The 22,454-nt window shown below is 46.1% G+C and overlaps 1 protein-coding gene across 1 annotated transcript in view; it reads right to left on the reverse strand.

Moving 5' to 3' along the window:
- LOC135394192 (importin-7-like) overlaps positions 1-8,871 on the reverse strand; it is a 28,295-nt gene extending 19,424 nt beyond the window's left edge. The window contains exons 1-7 of the mRNA XM_064624794.1: positions 8,671-8,871; positions 7,885-8,117; positions 7,130-7,288; positions 6,130-6,376; positions 4,008-4,102; positions 2,430-2,603; positions 2,329-2,374 (exon numbers count right to left, since the gene is read on the reverse strand). Coding sequence (XP_064480864.1) covers positions 2,329-2,374; positions 2,430-2,603; positions 4,008-4,102; positions 6,130-6,376; positions 7,130-7,288; positions 7,885-8,117; positions 8,671-8,754 — 1,038 coding nt within the window. The 5' untranslated portion in view covers positions 8,755-8,871. The remainder of the gene's footprint in view (positions 1-2,328; positions 2,375-2,429; positions 2,604-4,007; positions 4,103-6,129; positions 6,377-7,129; positions 7,289-7,884; positions 8,118-8,670) is intronic.
- Between the last annotated feature and the right edge of the window lie 13,583 nt (positions 8,872-22,454).

The following is a 22,454-nucleotide window of genomic DNA, read 5'->3' on the forward strand; positions in this document are numbered from 1 at the left end:
GTACCAGCCTGTGTTCTGCCTGGAACCTCGCGCTGACGCTATAAGGACTCGCTCGCTGATTGGCCTAGAAAAATGTTGTCTACTACTCCACTGTCGTCTGCTACTCGGCTGTTCGGGGTTCTGATAAAGCCTTTCTCCCTGCTCGGTAAAGCTTCGGGCGCTCCTTGTATCCCCAATTCTCCGGGAAAACTGGCAAAACAGGTTTACGGCAGCAAAGGAACAATGCGCTGACCCCCACTGATCGGCAAACTAGAACGAGTCTCCTTATGCCGTCATCGGTGACGTGCCATCATACCTCCTCATCTTCGTTATAGCTGGAGTGGCGAGTTAAGGGTGAAGGCGCGGAGCTATGTTTATGTGAGTTTTTTTCTGGGAAACAAATTGCACACATCAAAACCTTTCGCGCTATTCGGTATAATGACACACACACTTTCATCAGATGTCTTAATCTGAAATTTTTTTGGATGGCCCTCTGTACTCCTTTAAGGGAGCATTACTAAGGCCCTGGGTTTTCCGCGAAATTTCCCGGAATCTGGAAACCATCGCGGAATCCTTCGTTTGGTACAGAATTTCGCGGAATCACTTATTTTGCTTGAAATTTCACGGCGTTTGCATGGAATTCCACGTAAATCCAACTGGGTCGAAGGACGCGACTGGCGCGATGTGGACAGTTACTACAACATGCAGCGTCACAGGACAAGTATTGCACGCTCACGCGAAATAGCTTCAGATGAGAGCACGTGCTGCGCATGCTCCCACCTGCTCCATGGTACAGGGACCCTTCGTCGTATTTACTCACGTATTTGTCAGTTTCGCACTAAAAATGACAAGATACCAAAAATTGCGTAATTTGCGCACCCGCGTTTTTGTGCGCGGATATCCTGCACGCGCATCTCAGCTACCAAGTTATACAGTCAAACTCCTTTATAGCGAACAACTTTTGTAACGAAAATACCACTACAGCAAATTTTTTTGCGGCCCCGATGGAGCTCTATAGGTCCAATAATGGACATCCTTTTTAACGAAAATACCTTTACTGCAAATTTTTTTTTGCTGTCCCCTGAGTTTCGCTGTAAAGGAGTTTGACTGTATTACGGTGCTTTTGGTTGATTTGCGCGCACTTTCGAGTGATGGTCCACTGATGCGATGGATGATACTGTCACTCTCTGTCACTCGAACTACGAAACGCGGAAAGAAACGCTGGACAAACCTTACAGCACAACACGACAAAGTTTGCGAACATAGCGGGCTTTCGGTTGTCAAGTGCAGACTTGCTGCGTCGTCCAGCATCGTCTCGACATATTTCACCGGTATATGAGCGGTAGTGGGCCGTTGTTTTGCTTTCCGACCGTCGGCGGTTACACGGTATTTGTGTGCTTCTTTTACACTTGCACAATGCAGTGATAAAGTCAATATCAGCTCTACCGAGAGTCTATATGACCTGCATACTAAAATTTTCAAATGTTGCGCCGTCTGAATATCGTAATAAACATTCCTGCGCAATTTGGGCACTCCTAAATTTTCCGACTTCTTTAGGAAGAAAAAGTGCGCCAATTATGCGACTGAATACGGTAATCGGGCATGGGAACGAATTAGGGTGCTTGCTCCGAATTTAGCGTCTATTCCAATCATGTATTTGTCAATTCCTATAAATTTTGCAGATGGTGGAAGACCTGTTAGCAGGTATAAAATGATTCTAGCCGACAGCAGCATTCGCTATCAGAGGAAAACACAAGATATCATGTAATGCTGAAGTTTATAAAATATATTTTGTGCTCGCATTATCCAAGAAAATAGTGTTTCCTGCTTCAAGCAGCCGTTGACTCCTAGCCGCGGAAAATCGCGGAATTTACAAGTTGGTGCCACAGAATTTTGCATTTGCCGCAGCAGAAAACCAGGGGCCTTAAATATACTACAACCTTGTTTCCTCATGGGGGCCTTCCAGGAGCCAGGGGCCTTCCTCATGGAATAGGACACACACCTATAGTGTATTGGCATAACGAGGTGAAGTGACGCATTGAAATGCTTTTTCTTATAATAACTGCCTTGGATGACATCACGACAGCCACGCGTTCTTGCCCACCAAGAGTTAACTAAAACGTCTTGCCGCAGCACTAGCTCAATGTCAACAAGACCAATTTCCATATTTGGCGTCATCAACGAGCTTCCTCCTATAGGAATGTAAAAATTCCACTTTGCACTATACACAGAAAATATGGTGGGAAGAAGCTTGTGAAGGCAGCAGAACACGTAGATATATAAAGATCATTTTTCTGTAGACATGTGGTGCAAGACAGGCAATGCTAACGAGCCAAAGGAATGACTCACCACTATGTGCGGCTTTAAGAACTTCCAGGTGAATGCGTGAGCAACACTGAAAAGGAACGAAACATGTAGCCAAGTCGTGCGTCTCATGGGGGGCTACATACGCCTGCTTTAGGTAGTTGAGGGCATGTTGGAGCACTCTCGGAGACACGTAGATTTTTTGCCGGTACTGGTCCAGGACTTTCAAGACGACCTGCAGTATTCCTTCAGAGTAACCTTTTAGGTAGAAGTCCGCAAATTCACGGTACTCTTTCGTTACAGAGCCTGGGCTGCCATACCTGCCAGGAACAAGAATGGTCATTTCTCGAAAAAAGAACAAAATATATATATATTGTGAGCAGGAGAACGGTTTGTGTTTCTGTGTAAGAAACTATTTATTCTGCACGGAGCGAATGGAGCAGGCGCATCATCCAGGGAGAGCGTGGGAAGAAGAAGAACACGACGATGGCGATGGACGCAGGTCCGTCTCACAATCAGGGTGTCGAACCGAACCCGAACCGAAAACCGTACCCGAACCGTTATTTTTGCCGGAACCGAACCCGAACCCGAACCAAAATTTTCATAACACTGCTGAACCCGAACCGGAGCAGAACCCTAAAAAAAATAATAGCGGTAACCGGTTCGCAACAAAACGGTTCGGACATAGAAGTCAGCACACATCGAACGAAGACACATCGGTATCATCATCACGCGCCTATATCATGGATTTCAGAAATTTTCACCTAGCAGTCAGACGACGACGTATAGTAAGTATACTTTCAGCATCTTTTTAACATGTTGAAGCGCAGTTGTCCTTGTGAGCGCCGCGGCTGGCGCCCCACGCACGCGGTGATGTGGCGTCTACTCTTTAGACACGAGGTGCCACGCGGACGAATGCAACAGGAATGGTGTAGGCCAGTTATGTAGCTCTACACGACGAAAATGTGATCAAATAAGCGCCCAAGATTTCCTTTTACACGTGAGCAGTAAAAATTAAACAAGTCAGAAACATGAGAAGTGGAGAAGGAGCGTACGCAGAACGGTGCCTGTTTGATTGGTCGTGGTTTGAAAAGTAAATGTGGTTCTGCTTATTGGTAGTGCAGTTGTGTCGTGATACATTGCCTTTGTGAGGTGGATTAACTAGTACACTGCTGTGAGCTCGGACAGAGTAAGGCTGGCAGGCTTATTTTCGACATGCTCCAGTACGGTTTCAGATCGATTCACGCTGCAAAGGCAGTGTGCCGGCAAGTACTGTCCATCTTATTAGTCTTCCTTTAAGTTTATCTTGCTGGCACTGTGCGTGTGAAAAACAGATTTTGGGAACAGAAAGTAGCGGGACAACACCGCTTCATCAGCGTGGACTCTATTTGCAATAAGTGTTCATCCATTTCTTATTTCTCTCGCTAAAGAGCTACCTCACCGCTAAAGACGTCAATGCAGACAACAGCAGTAAGCTGTTTCCACGCATTTCCTGGTAAAAGCAGTTTTATGGAACATATAAAACGGAAGCGTTGAACCGGTTCGCGAACCGGTTTGCGAACAGGTTCGGTTTTTGGCGTGGCCGAACCGGAACTGAACCGGAACGAAATCAAAACAACGCGAACCCGAACCCGAACCGTACCCGTATTTTTTGCGGTTCGACACCCTGCTCACAATATATATATATAAATAAATAAATAAATAAATAAAGTTCCTTGGCTGACCTCTCAAAGAGACGGCTGATGATGTGGAAGGCCCACTTTTTGCATTTCCACCAAGGGAGGTCCGGTCGTTCTTCTTCATCCACTTGGTTTGCCACCTGCAATTTCATAAAAGAGGCAAGGCTCACCACTCACTGAAAACCTGCAAACACCACAAAATTACCACTGTTTCAATATTCAGCTACCAAGAATTCCCAACAGTTACAATTGTCAAATGAAAGGATTTCCCACTTTGGTAATGCGTTCTTGACTACACTTTATTAGTGCTCACATGGTACAGGATTCCGAGGGAGCATCTCACTTTTTTTTTCTTTCTTTTTTGTGCTACTTTATCACACACCACGTTATACCATAGATGCAATGCCATAGCCCTGTGAAAATTTAACGAGAACCACAAAATTATGTTGACTTATCTAGAGGGAGCATAAAGACATTGCACAACCCCCAAAATGAAATATCCATTTTGTGTGTATTTTTGTTAAGGAAAGGCTGAGTGCAAGTACAGAAACTGCTGTTCATGTCTCACAACAGTCATAGCCAGTACACAATCCAATCCGCTCATGTTGCACCTGACTGTCAGTGTGCTTGACCATGTTAAGCCTATTGATGGAATCAGTCAAACAAAATGGCTTTTGCTCCTCACAAAGTTACAAAGAATAATTCAGGAACATGAGCGCAATAGAAACTAAAAAACAGAACAAGTTTGACATCTCCAAACTGATGGATATCGAAGGACAAAGAAGAGATTCGAGAGGTGTCAAGTCAGGAAGCTTTGCCACCCAGTGGACGCAGGCTATGATCGAACCCGCATATATGTATCAAACTCGAAGGGAATGGCAAAATAGTTTGATATATCAACAATTCGACGTATCAGATGCGCATAACACAACAATACTAATGCGTGCGCAACACTAATCTCCCCTGCAGTCATGACAGGTGACAAAAGTAGCGAAAATACGATTCACACTATACTTAACAGCAAAAGAATCGGTGACCTTAGCTTGTGTCTTGTTGCCATGAAGATCAGCACACGCATTTCAATCTTATCAAGATGATCTACGTTTGTAAGGCTGGAGCCTTCCACTGCTATGCAGCAGCGACGAATAACTTGAAACCCTGGTATCAGCTCAGTGGCTGTCAGCGGCAGTTGCGATTCCTCATCATAGCTGGTGCTATCCCCTTCATCAGCACTGGCAATGTCCACAACAATGTCCGCATCAGTCCGTTCTGCCGTGGCTTCTACGGCATTGTCGACACTCCTGTAGTCACTAGCACTCACGTTTGGGGGAACGACCCAGAAACACTGAGAGTTCATGAAACAAGCTGCGTCCAAACACCTCACTGTCATCGTCCCCCGTTACAAAACACACATTTTCGGCGGCTGCGACTAATCCAGCTCTCCCAAAGCAGTTTAGGATGGTGCTTTGTTTTACATCAGCCCAAGCCCCAACGACCATTTGCATAGCACCGACCAGATTTACTTTAAATTCCGTGCCCATTCAAAGGTTCACCTTGCCCCTCGCCTTTTCCCATGCCAACACCGTGTGTGCGCCACGTGCAATGACTTAGTCCTCTTCCCTCCTTCGCTCTTTTCTCCCACCCTCCTCCCCGAGGGTGCAAGACCACAGACTATGAATGTTCGATAAAACTGTATTTCTGCGCTATAGTTTCACGCGTAATTTTCGAAGGGATATTTCGATTGTTCGATATAGGCAATAATTCGAAATATACGGGTTCAATGTATGCAGGTTCGACTGTGTGCCATACGATACGACAAGACCTGGCTGCCGAAAAGTTTACCAAACACAACCCTCATTGCAGAGCATTGTGGCTCTTGGTGAGGTGGATCGAGTCTTGCAGCATTATTTTGAACGTGCTTTTTCCCCCCAATAAAATCATACTCTATGAAATCTGAGCCAATATCGAGTCCCTCAAACTCCCTTATAGCGAACACCTTTTTAACGAAAATACCACTACAGCAATTTTTTTTGCGGTCCCGCTGGAGCCCTATAGGTCCAATAATGGGCATCCTTTTTAACGAAAATACCTTTACTGCAAATTTTTTTGCTGTCCCCTGAGTTTCGTTGTAAAGGAGCTTGACTGTAGAAGAAAAATGTATATTCACATCAGGGACTGGTCGTTGGATGATGACTCTGAACACTTCCATCCATTGGGTGCACACTGGACCTGTGATGAGTGAGAGGGGAAGGTGATATTGCACCAGGGCAAAGAACACCTTCAAGATCTGCTTCTGAACGAGCACGGAGGCCTCGCTCGGATCCGGCACCAAGTGAAGCATGCGCTGGTACAAGAGGGGTAGCAACAACTGCATCGCCTCACGCAGGGGCTCACGTTCTTCGGGCTTTTTGTACCTGCAAGGGACATCTTTAGTTTGCAATGTCAACATCCCCCAGAATATTATCCCCCCTGAAAGACCTTTAAAGTTAAATCCCGGCTGTTTTTCAATGCGTGCAGTTGCAATTATTTTCATAGGGAAAGCACTTAGCACAAGCAGCCATGAAATATGTTTTGTCCAGAATATTTTTAAACAGACTATAGATCCTGGACCACTTCTCCAAGGTAGCTTAGTGCTGGAATTTAGTTTTCTCGAGGAAACTTGTCACTATTGTACAGTATAAACATTTTGCAAATAACTTGGGCTGCTGGAATTATGTGCATGGTTCCCCTTTAAAAGAGCATGGAAGGCAATTATAACATACTTTTTTTACCGGATGGTATGAGCATACCACCTTCAGGAACAATCATGCTAAATATTTCCTTTGGGAAGCGCAAATTTCCTAAGAAAATTAGTTTGTAGGAATGCGGAGGCGATCTCACCCATGCTACTCCTGCTGTGTGGAGACAGTCAGCACTTTTTATTGGTTAGCAAGAACGACCAGTCGAGGCACTGCAAAAAGAAACGAATAAGAAAGAGGCCTCCCTATTGGATCATGACGAGGGAAGGAGCTTTCCCGACCCTGACCTAATGCTTGCACCAGTCATACTTTTTTGAGATAACATATCTATTCCTCCTTATGTATTTTCCTTCCATGCCCCTTTAACGTGGGCCCCCGAAAGTAATGAGCACTACAGAAAATGGCACGTTAAAAAATGATGTTCCTTACTCATAATTCTTGACCAGTTGGTAGAGGGCAAGGACAGACCCCATCCATCCACCACTCTCAGGGGATTGAAGGTAGATGGACACCTTGTCTACAATCCCTGTCCATCGTCCGGGGAAGTCACTCTTCAAGATGTTTGTCAGGCACACTGCCAACTGTACTCTGTGTCGGATATGGACAGCAGGCGTGTCATTTTCAAGCAGCAGCAGCACACAGCAGAGTAACAGATCTAGAATTTCTCAAGCCGAGAAATTCCATTCTATGAGGAATAATTACTCCACACAAAATGTATGCTCAGTCGCAAGTATACCACAGTGTTGAAAAATGCTGTCTCTTATAGCAGTCACTGTAACAAACATTTCTAGTACATTTGCAGTCAATTATTTATGAATAGATTCTATAGACAGATCCTTCACTGCTGGCTTTCGTTGTGTCATGCAATCGAGCCAACTCATTGCTTATCGTTGATATATCTGAAAAAACAGTCCACTGTTATCTATCATTTACCATTTGCACAAGTACCATGAGACCACTCATGTTCCTTGTTTATATAAATAACGGGATAGAATTTTGCATGTGGACCTCGTGACTTGCAGTCGAATACACTTGGTCAACGTCAGCTCGTAAGAGGTCCCCCAATATGCAGCAGTGGTATGCTTTGGTAAGAGATTTGCTACTTTTCTTGCGTGGCAACGTACAGGAGCTGTACACAGATTCCTCGAGTATTAACTGTGAGCCACAGAAAGAACACAAATCACCGTATGGGATCGGGGGCGTGAACCATGGCATCAACAATGGCGTCTCTGACCATGGCCCTGTCTTGTTCGTGAACATGGAAATGTAGCGTTGTCCCAGTGGGCTCTCGTTCTTGCCAGAACTGCATGACCAAGTTTTTTAGGTAGATGGCACCAGCCTGGCGTACAGGCATGTCCACAGCATTTGTCATCACCACTTGCAGGAGGGATGGAGCAAAGCCAATGATCTTGTGAACCTGCACAAGGGAAATTTAGTGTCTCAGAGTAAATAATCATTTGTGGCACTTTGCTCGCTGACTCTGTTGGCTTTGAGGGTTATGGACAGATTTCCTAAACGTTACTCATGAAAATTTCAGGACAGGAACGCTCACTGCGTATGTAGCATACCTCATTTCTGCATTGTTGTCGACATCATACATCATTTTTCGACGACTGCGGTACTTCAATCATTTTAACATTGAATTTGGTATGTTCGTTTCATGTGTAATGACACCAGACGGAATGAATGGCGCGTTAATTCGGACGAACTTTCCTCCTTTATAACACAAACGGTCAAATTGTGGAGCACAGAAAAATGCATTTTCTGCGTAAAGAGAGGCATAGTGTAAATTCACTGAGATGGCAAAACCCGCCGACGACAGCCTCCATATGGGTAACCGGTAACAAGCTTCTTGTTAATATCAGGCCAAGACAATACGAGAGCTCTGCTTCCATTGAATTTTGCTAGCACGTTAATATCGCAGTCTTAACACCAAACCATGGCGTCATACAGGCGGCACTGTCTCCTACCTGTTCCAACTGTTTCTCGGCGTTTTCACGTTGATTGGGGTCTATCGTCGCCCTGAGGATTTCTATTAACTGACTGGGATCCATGTTATCTGTGATTTGTGAGCACTTTTCAGAGGCAGACAGTCACGAAAACGTGGTCGCTCACGTGAACCAAGCACCGGTGACGCACCCAATGGACATGCCCAGAGAAAAGGAACGAACGACGCGCCACACACGGAAGTAATGCAAAACACGTCGTGAAAAGAACCTTTTATGTGTGAGTAAGTAAGTATAGCGCACGTAAATTATAAAATTAAAGGCAGAGTAGGGCCACCTTGCGTGAATTTTAAATTAGAACTTGTACACCTGCATAACACAACCTAGGGCGACGGCACTTGGAAACCGAAACTCGCAAAAGCACTTGGCGTATTGGTTCGTGAGTGTGACGTCACAGTGGAGCCGTAGGGTGTTCCACTGTGACGTCACACTCACGAACCAATAGTGCGCGCCGTAGGCGGTTACAACAGAGAGCCCGTTCACCACCACCACCGTAGGGGGGTTGTTTGTGGTTTGTGACGAAGTGCGTGGGTCGTGCAAGTCGGCCACGAAAGGGATTTTCGAAAATTTATCAAAACTGACACATGGGCTTGAGAGATTACCGATCTGCAACGCTACGCGGGCCTCTGACAACAGAAGACGAGGCCTCTGGAAACACGGATGTGAGAACTCCGAGCTGTATATGCATATCTTATATGCATATAGTTATACGCGCACACGTGTGTTAATTCACAGCTAATATATATCGCCCCACTTGTAAAAACGTTTTCTTCAATAGTTATGTTGCAGTTCTACAAGAAACGTGGACGGAATAAATGTGTGAGAAAGCTTGACGCTTGTATGTTTACATTGTGTTTGAATTTTCGCGGCACTTCGTAAAGCGCACATTCGCCTGCGCTGTCCGGACGATGGGAACAGGAACACTATTATAGACTCGGAACATTAGGGGCATGTACAAAGAGCACGGTGACAGAGATCCGGGAGACTGCAGAAAAAGAATGTAGAACGATGTGATCAAAAAGGAAGTGTGTCAATCCATGGGCGTTGCCAGGATTTTTTTCCAATTGGGGGGGGGGGGGGGGCAAAGCACCTTCAAACCCCCATTTACTGCCACATCTTTTTCTGGAGGCGGACGTTGCGCACTGCGTGGGTGTTCAGAGGTTCCTATGACATCTGAGAGTAATCATTACGACCTATGACCAAAGAGTACACTATTTTCAAAAGGGGCCTTGGAGTTCCAGGGGTTGCCCCTCTCTCGGTACGCCCATGTGTCAATCTCGTTTTATAGCACAAGTTTGCAGTACATTTAAAGAAGCACAGAAGTCATTTTTAACACCCAGTTTTCTTCCTACAAAACTGTTCAGGAGGCCAGTAAAATGCATCATGCGAAGTAACTCACACCACAGCGTCATAATTATCCCAGAAATTGAAAGTACGCCGCAAAAAGCGACCGTGCGCAACGGCTGTGGAGAGCAGTACCAGCCTGTGATCTGCCTGGAACCTCGCGCTGACGCTATAAGGAGAACGCTCGCTGATTGGCCTAGAGAAATGTTGCCTGCTTCTCCGCTGTCGTCTGCTACTCGGCTCTTCGGGGTTCTGAAAAAGCCTTTCTCCTGGCTCTGTAATGATTCGGCGGCTCCTTCTACACCAATTCTCCGGGAGAATTGGCAAAACTGAGAGAACTGATGTTCTGAGGCTGGGAACAACATAGAAAGGACAATTTGCTTGCGTCGATCCCGTCGTGTGATCGTGTGTATGAGTGAGAAAACTGTAAGAGTGAAAGGGGGATGAGTGAGAGAGAGTGGTTGATTTGTCCCTTCAGATGACGCGCCCTTGGAAGTCGCTGAGGAGGTGTGTTAGCTTAGCTCAATTGGTAGAGCATTGGACCGGAAATCCAGAAGATGTGGGTTCGACTCCTACAGCTAGCTTACGTTATGCCATCTTTCATGGCAATTTACGGCGGCAAAGGGACAAGGCGCTGACCCCTACTGACCGGCGAATCAGAACGCGTTCCCCTTTTAACGTCATCGGTGACGTCGCATCATACCTCCTCATCCTCGTTATAGCTGGAGTGGCGAGTTAAAGGAGTACAGATGGCCGTCCAAAAAAAATGCAGGTTAAGACATCTGATGAAAGTGTGTGTGTGTCATTATACCGAATAGCGCGAAAGGTTTTGATGTGTACAATTTGTTTCCCACAAAAAAACTCACATAAACATAGTATTAAGGCTTCGGTCCCACTCCTCTTGTGAAAACAGCCATGTTTGCCAAGAGACTGCGCCGCTCCTATTTGTCTGACGTTGGAAGTATTGATGTCATAGGAAAGCATTTTTTCTATACAAATGTGCTACAGCGCCCTTTTGTTTATACATCGCTCAGCTGTTCTACTATAAAGCGAGGAACATGACCATATTCTCATTTTTTGTTCATCTTTGCCAAGGTTTTACGCGAAGAAAAAAGAAAATACCGCTATGTAGTTTTTGCAGCGTTTTGTCCTGGGATACATAAAGTGTGCCACAGCCCCGTATTATTGATATTTGACGCTCCTAAGAAACCCTAAAAAATTGAATTTTTGAACGTGTCATTTCGGATTGTTCTAGTGCTTGTTTGAAAGCAAAATCCGCACTGAAGAGAAACAATTATTCACAGAACAAATCCTGAAATTTTCACCGTAATCGGAGTGTATCAAGGGAAGCCCGAATGCCTAAAAGCTACCCACTCACCGCCCAGCGAAACCGAAACTGAGGGGCTGTGGCAAGCGAGATTTACCGCGTAAGTTGGTAACCATGGTTTGTAAGTAGTAGTAGTAGTAGCCATGTCCTATCCCTTTTGAGTCAGGGTGGGCTATGCTCGACTTCTGGTAGAAGGTTCGGTCCCAGCGGTAAGTCCCAGCCTTCCCCGAGAGATGTCGCAGGCAAATACCGACGCACTTTTCGTTGTCTTCTTTTCTCTTTTTATTTTTTATTTTCTGCCATGAACTTTCTGTGAATTATGACGTTCATTTCCTTCATTCTTTTTTTTTTAATGTAGTGTATTGGTTTCATTGAATTGAACTCGGCGACTTGCCGTCAGTCACTGTAACCGAGGCGTCAGTCTGCAAACTTTTTTCCTTTTCAACCGTATTTATCTTCCTCGTGTTTTTTATTACTATTATTATTTTTAGACAAAATGCGAATGGTAGATACCAAAGCACGTAAACTCGCGAACTGAAAGTTCCTAAGCTCAATCCACATAGCTAACAGTGCGCTTTGTGCCTTTCGCTCTCCACAAAACCTGCCGTGCAGTTTTGGTTTCGATAAAGAAAAGTTGGATTAGCTTGTCAATATTATCAGCATATTTATTGGAATTAAGATGAATTAAATACGTAACGGCAGATTACGGCAAAGGTTCACACTAAGAAGACTGCCTACCGCATACATTTTTCCGGCTTATATTTTGGAGTGGTAATCAGGGCGTGTTGCTTGCCCATCTCAGAATCACAATTGTTCTTATTCCTATCTTATGTTTGTATCTTGTTCGTAAAAGGTCTCTATTCGATGTCCGCACCCTCTAAGTTAATCTGCGCATAGTTTGTCTAGATGCAACCAACCCGATAACGTTCGTGGGTCTAGCCACTTAGATGGTTTCCATAATAAATTTCAGGGAGATAACATTTCATTACTAAAGATGCATGGCGAAGTTGCAAAATTTACGTGTACCTGAGAAGGCGCTTGCTTCATTTCTGTTTTGCTGGTCAGTCAAATCGGTTTCTAATACGAAAAGCAAATAGGAGTGTCCTCTGTAGCATAACAAGGTTGTGCCTAGAATAAATAATCAATTTTGTACAAGAATCGGTAATCAGTTTCGTACAGATTAGGACACGAACTATAGGCTAAATTTTCGTTTATTTTCATCTCATTCTCATACACATTAGCAAAGCATGCTAAAAACAGTGCAAATTCCACCGGTGGTTGAACCCCGGAAAACACAATCTGGAGTTTCTTTCAGGTCCCTGGTTGACCTTGTGTATGGCAGAACGCGACAAGATGCGTCTTTTTGCCCCTGTGTATTGTTTGTGAATGTAACGTAGAGTATTCATACTCAGGTTGGGGATTGTGGGCAGAGCCGTAGCGACGGGTGTGCGAGAGGGGTAGCCGCCCCGGGCGCCCTCGGGGGCGTCGAACGGCAGGCCCTGGCAGGTTGGTTGGACAGGATAACGCGGGAACGAAGGAAATTTGAATTTACGATCTCGGCAGTGCAAATAAGCGTTTTAATTTCTTTGTTTACAGGGCTTCTGGCAGCAGTTGGAGAAGGGGGTGGGGCGCTTCAGATTTACCCTGCCCTGGCCGCAAACTTGCCTCGCTACGGCTCTGATCGTGGGGAATTCCTCTTTGTGTCGTTTGCAGGGTGATTGCCCTGCACGCAACAAAGCTGTTGTTTAGAGCTTGGCTCTTGAGTGTCTCTTCGCTTGTATTTCTAACATTCTTGCAAGGTTTCCACAGAGTAACACATTGGCTTTGGAACAACTGTTGTGGACAGAACTAAAAATCGTAGCATCCTATTTTTTCCCCTAGTAAGCAATGCGTGCGTGTACAATGAACACTTGCGGCATTTCGTACAACAGCTGTCTCGTTGCAATCTTTTCGCTACGCGACGGACAAGCAGCCCTGCTGTCAAATGTCATATAGAACTGTATTCGTTATTATTATAATACTTATCACAATGAAACTGCAATTAGCACAATAGGCTCGAATCATAACAATTGCGCCCTTCGCTGCGCATGACGAATCAACTTCAGTCTCCCAGTGCCACTGACAACTTCTATGACAGCGAAGCCTGTTATAGGGGCGGAAAGCTGGCTGTTACAAAACAATTGTCAGTGCTAGGCGTGAATACTATTGCCCAGAGAGAAAAGAATATAAGCCAATCCCCTTCCCCAGAGCACGCGCGTCTTTGTCTCGTTCCTTTTTCTTTCCTTCTTTTCTTTCTTTCTTTGTTTTCTATGTGTGGGGGAACTGAACGAAGAACCAGAGCATGGAAGGAGGGGGCACCACGGTAAATGTTTATTATGTAGGCAAGGGGAAGGCGTGCCGTCTCATCCATTTTGCTACGAGGAATTTTTATCGCACGATAACTACCTTGCAATGCAAATGCAATTTCTTGGATTGAACTCTGAAGTCTGTAGACGGATCCTCCGTTTACTCGCAAGTACAACGATCGTCTCACGGCAAACTGTGAGCAATCAGCGCCGCGTAATGCGATGAAGACGACTGAAATAAACTAGTGAAATGACCACATTTCGTGGCGAAAGATCACACCTCTCGTCATCTCAAAAAGCGATAACACGAATCGCAGCCAAATAGAAAAAAAAAAAAAAAATTTCTTCACCTACTATGGCATAGAGAACAAGCAGATTCAAGCAGAGAGCAGATTCAAGGTCAAAGGGTCCAGTCGGGAGCTGTCCCACGCGCGATTCTCCCAAACGGGGTCATCCACGGAAACCGCGACGGTGGCGCCCCGCCGTAGCAAGTCCGTAAGTAAATTCAAGATGGCTACCGTGAGACCGCATATGTACAGTGGACTAGAAGACTAGCATTATTGTTGCACAATGTGTATGAACAATTTTGAACATAGCACTCTTTATTTTACAGAATGATGAAATCACTCATTTCCATCACGACGTCACGATACCCAGCAGAAGCTTCGCGGCTGGACTCTCCACAACACCAGGAACTGCTTGACTTCATTGACTTCTTTGCAGAATGGGAGAAACATTCGGAGAAAGGCCACTTTCTAAGTGACTCAACAGCAGAGGGCCTGCGGGTCACAATCAAAAGCACCTTAGTACTTCTGAACTATCTTCATTCAGAGCTGGGGTACTCGTACCTGATGACCTCACGGCTGAGTCAAGATAAGATTGAAAACTTTTTTCGTATAGTGAGGCAGTCATCTGGGTGCAACGCACACCCCATGCCGCAACAGCTCTTGACAACAGTTAACTGCCTCGGTTATTATAACCTTGCAAAGAGTGTTGTTGGGTCAAATGTTGGTGATGACGTTATCAGTTCCCTTCTGAGTGTGAAAGACCAAAAAGAGGCTTCTTATAAGCAGCAGCATCTAATTGACATGCTTGTAAATGGTGGGCGGGTTGAGGAGGCCGCTACTGCCCTTGAAAGCAGTGTGGTTCTTGCCGGACATCCGTACAACATCCAAAGGAGCGACTCTAGGTTGATATACTACGTGGCAGGGTATGTGGCAAGAAAGTGTTTGATGAAGAGCAAGTGTCATGTTTGCAAGGACGAGCTGTTGCTTCCTGCATCAGATGGGAGGGGCTTGAATGCGGCTACTTTCACTAGCTCTTGTGATTTTGGTGGTCTCGTTTATCCCTCAGTGAAGCTCTTCAAGTTCGTCACTGAACTTGAGGAAATATTCACAGGCCAGGCTGCTTCAGCAGTTCCGAGCTGCACCATGACAGCATCGTGGACTTGATAGAAATCATGAACAGAAAGGAGGTTGGTGGTATTGGTTGCTCTGAGCACAGCAAGATGTTGAGTTCAAAGCTGATAGGATTTTATATTGTGACAAGGATGCATTTCTATGTGAAGGGGCTGAATAAGTCACGGGATGTTACACGTCGAAAAGCGCAACAGCATTTGAAGTTGAGCCGTCTGTGAGAATTGAACAGTGTTTGTAAGTGAATGAAATGTTTGTAAATAGGCCGGTATCTTGTAACATTTGCTTTACGTTTGAAGCTTATTCACGTTGCTTGTAAATGACAAAACGAAAATAAAGTGGATTAATATTGTTCATGTTGCAACTAACACAAAATATTTGCGGAATACGCGCGGCACTAGCGCTGTCCCATCTGCGCAACGCGCGCACGGCTCGAGGGAGAGGCGGGAGAGGTTTCAAGTGAAGGCTACCGCAGCGCCGCCGCTAGCTTTCCGCATTTTGAGAACCGCTCCGACCTGCCGAACGGGCCACTGCCTTCTTCTAGTCCACTGTAGCATATGTATGGTGGCTAGAATCTAGCCACCATAGCATATGCATCTTCCCAGCTATAACGAGGATGAGGAGGTATGATGGCACGTCACCGATGACGGCATAAAGAGACTCGTTCTGGTTTGCCGGTCAGTGGGGGTCAGCGCATTGTCCCTTTGCCGCCGTAAACCTGTTTTGCCAGTTTTCCCGGAGAATTGGAGAATGAGTCTAAGACTCATACTCAACTTTTATGCAGACGGCCCCTGGTCTGTCCACCATTTTTATACGGCAACCAGGGAGATGGAGTGCGTTCCCGCAGTCCCTTCGGTGCCGACAAACTGTCTTGGCGTCGGACCACTGCGGGATGGCTGGATGCCCGTCACGCCAGTCTTCGGCCCGTTTGTATAAAAGTTGAGCATGAGACTCGTGGGTCTAGGACTTTTCGGTACAGGACATTTCGGTACAGGACCTTTCGGTACGTACATTTCGGTATACGGACATTTCGGTACACGGCCACACCGCTGGAAGGTGGTCTTCGACTTCTTAGTCATAAAACGGTGACTGTTTCTTTTTTTTCTCGAGTACCTAAAATTGCGAGTACCTAGACTATGCATTAATCATGCAATGCGTTGTTTCAGTATGTCATCCAAGGGAAATACTCGAAGCATCCCATGCACGATACATGTCTTTAGATGGTCGCCGCGAAAAGTATAATTTCCAGGCATTGCTCTGCAGGGAGTGGCAGCCATAAGGCCGAAAAATCGAATCCCCGAACAAACCGAAAGTCAAAATTCAAGGCTAAGGTTAGGTTAAATTTTCTTGATATGGTTAGTTGGTTTACACGCGCTTGGACGGACATTATGTTGAAATCTTGTGCGAAAAAATTGAACAATGTCCTTAGGCCTTCAAATAGGTCGGTGTTTTGATTTTTCAGCCCTTTGTCTGTTGGCCGTTTTAATCTTTTGGCCTTTCGTATTTTGACCTTTTGATGGGTTTCCCTCTGCAGGACACGGGCTCAAGAATGGTAGTAAATGTGGTGACGGGAGTGTAGATGTTCACCTAAAATTGCCTGTATCTGCATGCTGCAATGATCGCAAAGTATCCTTTCTGCAGTGCCTTACGGGTGGCAACCAGAAGGGCGTAGGAAAGAATGACCCCGGAGAAAACGTTCCCGGAAAAAAGTGCCCCGGTATAGCAGGCGGGCATTTTAATTTGGCTTATTTTGTCCTACTCTCTTTCACAGAAGACATCCGAGATGCCCGTTGTTAATGTAGGTCGTCAAAAATGTTATGTTCGTAAAAAAGGAAATGAAGAGGCTGCCGGACTTTTCAGCAAACGTATTTTCGTTGAAAGCCGTTAAAAAAAGAAGAAAGAAAGAAAGAAAGGTCATGGTAATTTTAATTTACTGTGAACAACGCAACGGACAACGAACTGATGTTTCCGTACGTGCAAAACCTTGTAATGCCTTTCCTTATACAGGGTGTCTTTTTTTATACAGATTTTTTTATTAAAAATCCATAAGAGTCCCAGATATGCCGTTTGGGTGACAATAGCTGGCAAAGAATATCTGCCGTCCCAGAGATGTTAGAAGTGAAAACAGGACGTCTGTAGCTCATACATTTTTAATAAAAAATCTGTATTAAAAAAAAACAAGTTGTCATAACCAATAAGCCGAAGACCATATTCCAGCGGTATGGCCGTGTACCGAAATGTCCTTGTACCGAAAGGTCCGTGTACCGAAAGGTCCGTGTACCGAAATGTCCGTAACGAAAGGTCCTGTACCGAAATGTCCTGTACCGAAAGGTCCGTATCCCGAGTCTCGTACGCAATCTCAATAGCCTTTGCAGGGTATTGAGCACGCGCTCGAGCAGGAAGCGCAGCAAAGGCTATTGAGAATGAGTCTAAGACTCATCCTGAACGTTTATGCAAACTTGCCAGTGGAAGCTTGCACATGACGTTCTTCCCTTCCACTCTTCCACTCCGCGAGCGATCCGCAGTTTTCATATATATATATCTCGCTCTGATAGTTGCCCGTCTTGCGGTATGTGTGAAATGCCCCTATTTTGCTGCCCCGCAGGTTAACGAAAGTTTTTCAGCTGTCGACTGTCGCCTGGGCCAGCGTGCGGTTCTTAGAACCGTTGCCCGTTGCGTGCGCTCAGCGTAGACAATAGACCCCTCTCTGTTTGTAAACAAATGACGTCTGGTGTTCGACAGCGCCACCAATTTGGTAGAGTTGAACTACGCTCGAAGCTAGGGGCGAACAAAGTCGCGCCCGAAAGCCACGGTCTTCGGGGGATCACGCGATGGTCCCTGAAAGGGACGCGACCTTCAGTCCTACTTTTCTTTCAATAAACCTCTACCCGAGAAACGTCATCATGACGTTCATAGACAGACTGAAATCGAAACAAACCTGAAGGGGAGGGCTGGACTCCACGAATGGACACTTGTTCGCTGCCCCCTATTGAAAGAGAAGTAGGACAAAAGGTCGCGCCCCTTTCAGGAACCATCGTAATCCCCTCAAGACCGTGGCTTTCAGGTGCGACCTTGTTCGCCTCTAGCTTCGAGCGTAGTTCAACTCTACCAAATTGGTGGCGCTGTCGAACAATATGACGTCATTTGTTTGCAAACAGGGAGACTTCTATAGCAGGCAGCGAACAAGTGTCCATTTATGGAACCCAGCCCTCCGCTCCCGATTTGTTTCGGTTTCGGTCTGTCTACCAACGTCATGATGACGCTTCTCGGGTAGAGGTCCACTGGCTTTATTGATTATGGAGATACGGAACTTTCAGATTTTGATTCGCCGTTTCCGGCGAGCCCACGGTGGCCCAGACAGCGGAGACGCAGCTGTATTTCAGGCTGTCAGGGCAGGACTTCGTAGCCGCATTGTCCGTGAAGCACTATATACCCTCGTGGTGTGCTGAACTCGTTGTTTCCGCCACGTTCAGGATGAGTGGCAAATCATGTACGTTGTAACCAGCTCGCTAGGTCTGTACTGCCCTCGGCAGCTAATCTCCCGTGTCTGGATTGTTCGCTTGGTATGGCATGGCCAGTATGAAAAGCGAACTCTCCCAGACGGTGTTGTTTACTCGCATTTAGGAGCGGGTGGTAAAGTATGTGCAAAGGGGGTAGTTCCATAGGTTTAGTTCTCCTGTTTGATGACAATACACACCCAGTGGGGAGATTAATTTGGGAGGATTGATAGCAGTAGCCGCCGACTGCGGAGGAGGGGAGGCATCGGGGTCTGGGCCCCTCGGAACATTCCCGAGGGGAGGGGGCAGGCCACCTCCAGGAAGTCTGCTCAGTTGACACTCAAGTTGAACGTTTCGAGGGATATCCTAAGAATCGTGTGCTTCATCATGTGAGTAACATGAAACTCCTGTAAAAGTTTGTCTCATAACGTCACAAGACGACACCCTGACACCCTGCCCGACTTGTATGAGCCAACGCTACCAAGATGGAGGAAGCCTGCGCATTGCGTCCTCTCCCTCTATCAATTAAGAGTCACAATTCGTCTGCTACTGTGATTCACCATTCTGCGAATTTAAGAACCCGCAAATGATTGCAGCTCACCTGGACCTCCAGTCCAAATATTTGCCAGAAAAGCAGTTTTGAGAAAGATTGAGACCGTTTTGCGCTTTATTTCCAAGTTTTCGACGGTGGCTGAAAGCACGTTCGTGATTAGCTACGGCCGTTGAAAACACGATCCTGATTGGCTGGCTCTATTTGTTACGTCACATCGACGAGCGCGGAGGCTTTCTGTATCTAGGCGTTGTTGGTATGACCACCCCGGCAGATTAGAAACTCTCCGCCTATGATTGGAGGGATCAAAAGAGATTTGGAGGTATCTACGATAACCATTCCGAAAACATGCACCAAGCACCTGCTCCCTTTGAAGTGGATGACGTCACGATGACCTTGACCCTAGGTTTGACAGCTTAGTTTTAGTTTTCGACGTGCTCATTCTGATCCCCGCGTCAGCGCCACGAAGTAACTCTGGCTATGAGTGGCGCACAGATGTAGACAGATGGAGAGAGGACAGCAGGAAAGAGGGGGTTGGTGTGCGTCCTGGGCAGACATCACGGGCAACTGTGACGATTTTCGTCAGGACAATCTGCCGGAAAGCCCAGGGAAAAGCTTAGTTTGCATACCCGGTGGTAGGATTCGAACCCATCACCTCCCAATCTTCCGCACGACCTTGGCTATCCCACCAGCGGACGCTTTCATCTGCTCAGCCATGCCGCTGGTCGCTCAGAGTGTCTGGCTTTCTGCACAGCGCGTCTCACGTGATGTCGTCCACGTTGTCTGGCAACGCGCGTATACGCCGCGTTCCCACTGCACGTCAAAAATGTCACTTGGAGGCCTGTCCTCAGGCGCCGTCCAAGCAGTCGCTCCACTGACACCGGCGGGCGGGCAAAATCGTGGTGAAGAAGGAGACGACGAAGGCACGGCATTTGTTTACTTCCACATTCCCCACGTGGTGTACACGCCGCTGTTTTTGCTGTAGTACTCCGAAGTATTAACGCCACTGACAACAGAATCACGTTGATTGTGGCGAGAGCTTGGTTTTCTCCCACTGCAATTGCAGAGGAAAGCAATGAAATCACAGCGGTTACATGAAACCGAAAACTGTGCAGCTGACCGAACAGCGGATATGGATGTAGATGGGTAGAAATCCAGCGAACCGGTAGAGATGTAGGAAGGGAGTTGCCTCAGGACAGAAGGCTTCTGACAGAAGGCTTCTGTCCTGAGGCAACTCCCTTCCTAGCGGATATGGATGTGGTGCAAGCCGTGGGTGCAAGTCTCTCTCTCTTTCTCTCTCTCCGAGGTACCTCGAGATTAAATCAGTGACTAAATCAACTTCGATCAGAAATCAAAAGACAGAAACCGACGGAAAGCAATTTAATGCGCGCACTTTTCATCTGCTATTAAAAGTTCTGACCGTAAAAACAAGGAAGATTCTCATGAATACCGGTGCCGAAAGAATGTCACTCCGAAGAAATATCAGTTTATCCACCGGGGTTGTTGGCCTAGAAGGGCCAATGAGTAACATGAGTCCAGTGAGTCCATCAATGAGTTAGCAGTGAAAGTGCGCATAGTAAACACTCACTTTGCTACGCGACGGTAGCGTTGCGTGGCTTCTGTGCACCTCCTGGGGAAAGGTACGCGGTATCAATAAACTGACACACGTCACTCGTGCGAGCAAAGTGGATTACAAAAGGATAACCGTGCGAATCCCGTGCGGTACCTTTGTAGAAGAGGCTCAGGAGAAAGATGATAACTGGAAAAAGCACCAGGAGCATGATTCCTATCATTGCACAAATAGGTCCTAAGGGACGAGGACGAGCTTCCTGCGGAAACTTGTCACGCAACTGCCTGCAAAGTATACACGCCACAGTGCACAGAAAGAAAGCGAACTACGCCTGCTCTAGACTATACACGTGCGCACTGTTATATATAATGGAGACGTGGTACTCACGGGCGCGGTTGCCCTGCTGGAACTCCAAAGTCATCTGAAAAGAGTATTTCATCCAAACTGGATCAATCGTTTCGTGGCATAATCGTTACATGGTCAGAAAGTTTCTGTAACCATTAAAGAGAGGCTTTTTCGCTGAAACGGGGCATGGTTACCATCACCAGGAATGTCAGGCTGTCCAGGAGCAGGACCAAGAACAACGGGCACTGGTGCAACTTGCACTGCTGCCATGTTGCTGCTGCCGACTCACGCGATGGTTCGATGGTCTCGCGCTGTGCACTCGCCATCAAGTTCAACACAGGTCCTACTACAGCTTTTCCCGCCGTTATTAATCCCCTTGTCGTACATTTTAATCCTTATACCGTGACATTTATTCCATTTGCCATCGGAATTAATCCTCATTTCACATAATTTAATCAATTTCTCATGCAATTTAATCCACGTGATTATGTGTGGGCTACGTGACTTTTTTTTTGTATTTTGGGACAATTCTCATATCTACGGGTATTGCACATGTTTTTCATTATTGATGTGGGTGTCTGCACCATAATGGGATACTGTGGGACTGTCAATCTGGATTATGGTATTGTGGGATTATTCCCATGCCTGCGAGTTTTACGCATGGTTTTCATTACAAACGCGGGTCTCTCGCCGGGACTGCCAATCTGGATTATGATATTGTGGGACTATTTCCATGTGTGTGGGTATTACCCATGCTTTTCATTAGATATGCGGGTTTCTGCACTGTAATGGGGTACTGTGCTACAGTCGATCTTGACTACAATATCCTGGGTCTATAAGGGCGTCTACGGGTATTCTGCATGCTTTTCATTAAACATGCGGGCTTCTGCACAGTAATGAGATACTGTGGGACTGCCAATCGCATTTATGATATTGTGGCACTATTCCCACGTCAATGGGTATTACCCATGCTTCTAATTAAAAACGCGGGTTTCTGTACTCTAATGGGATACTGTGGGACTGTGTATCTGGACTACGTTATTGTGGGACTATTTGTCTACGGGTATTACCCATGCCTTTCATTCAAAATGCGGGTTTCTCCACAGTAATGGAATACTGTGGGACTGTTTATCTGGATTACGACATAGTGGGACTATGCCGCTGTCTACGGGTATTACCCATTTTTCTCATTAAAAACGGGGTTTTCTGCACTGTAATGGGATACTCTGGGACTGTCAATCTGGGTTGCGATATTGTGGGACTCTTCCCATGTCTACGGGTATTACCCATGATTTTATTAAAAACGCGGGTTTCTACATTGTAATTGCACTGTAATGGGATACTGTGGTATTGTC

This window comes from Ornithodoros turicata, chromosome 5, assembly GCF_037126465.1.
Source record: "Ornithodoros turicata isolate Travis chromosome 5, ASM3712646v1, whole genome shotgun sequence".
Classification (NCBI taxonomy): domain Eukaryota; kingdom Metazoa; phylum Arthropoda; class Arachnida; order Ixodida; family Argasidae; genus Ornithodoros; species Ornithodoros turicata.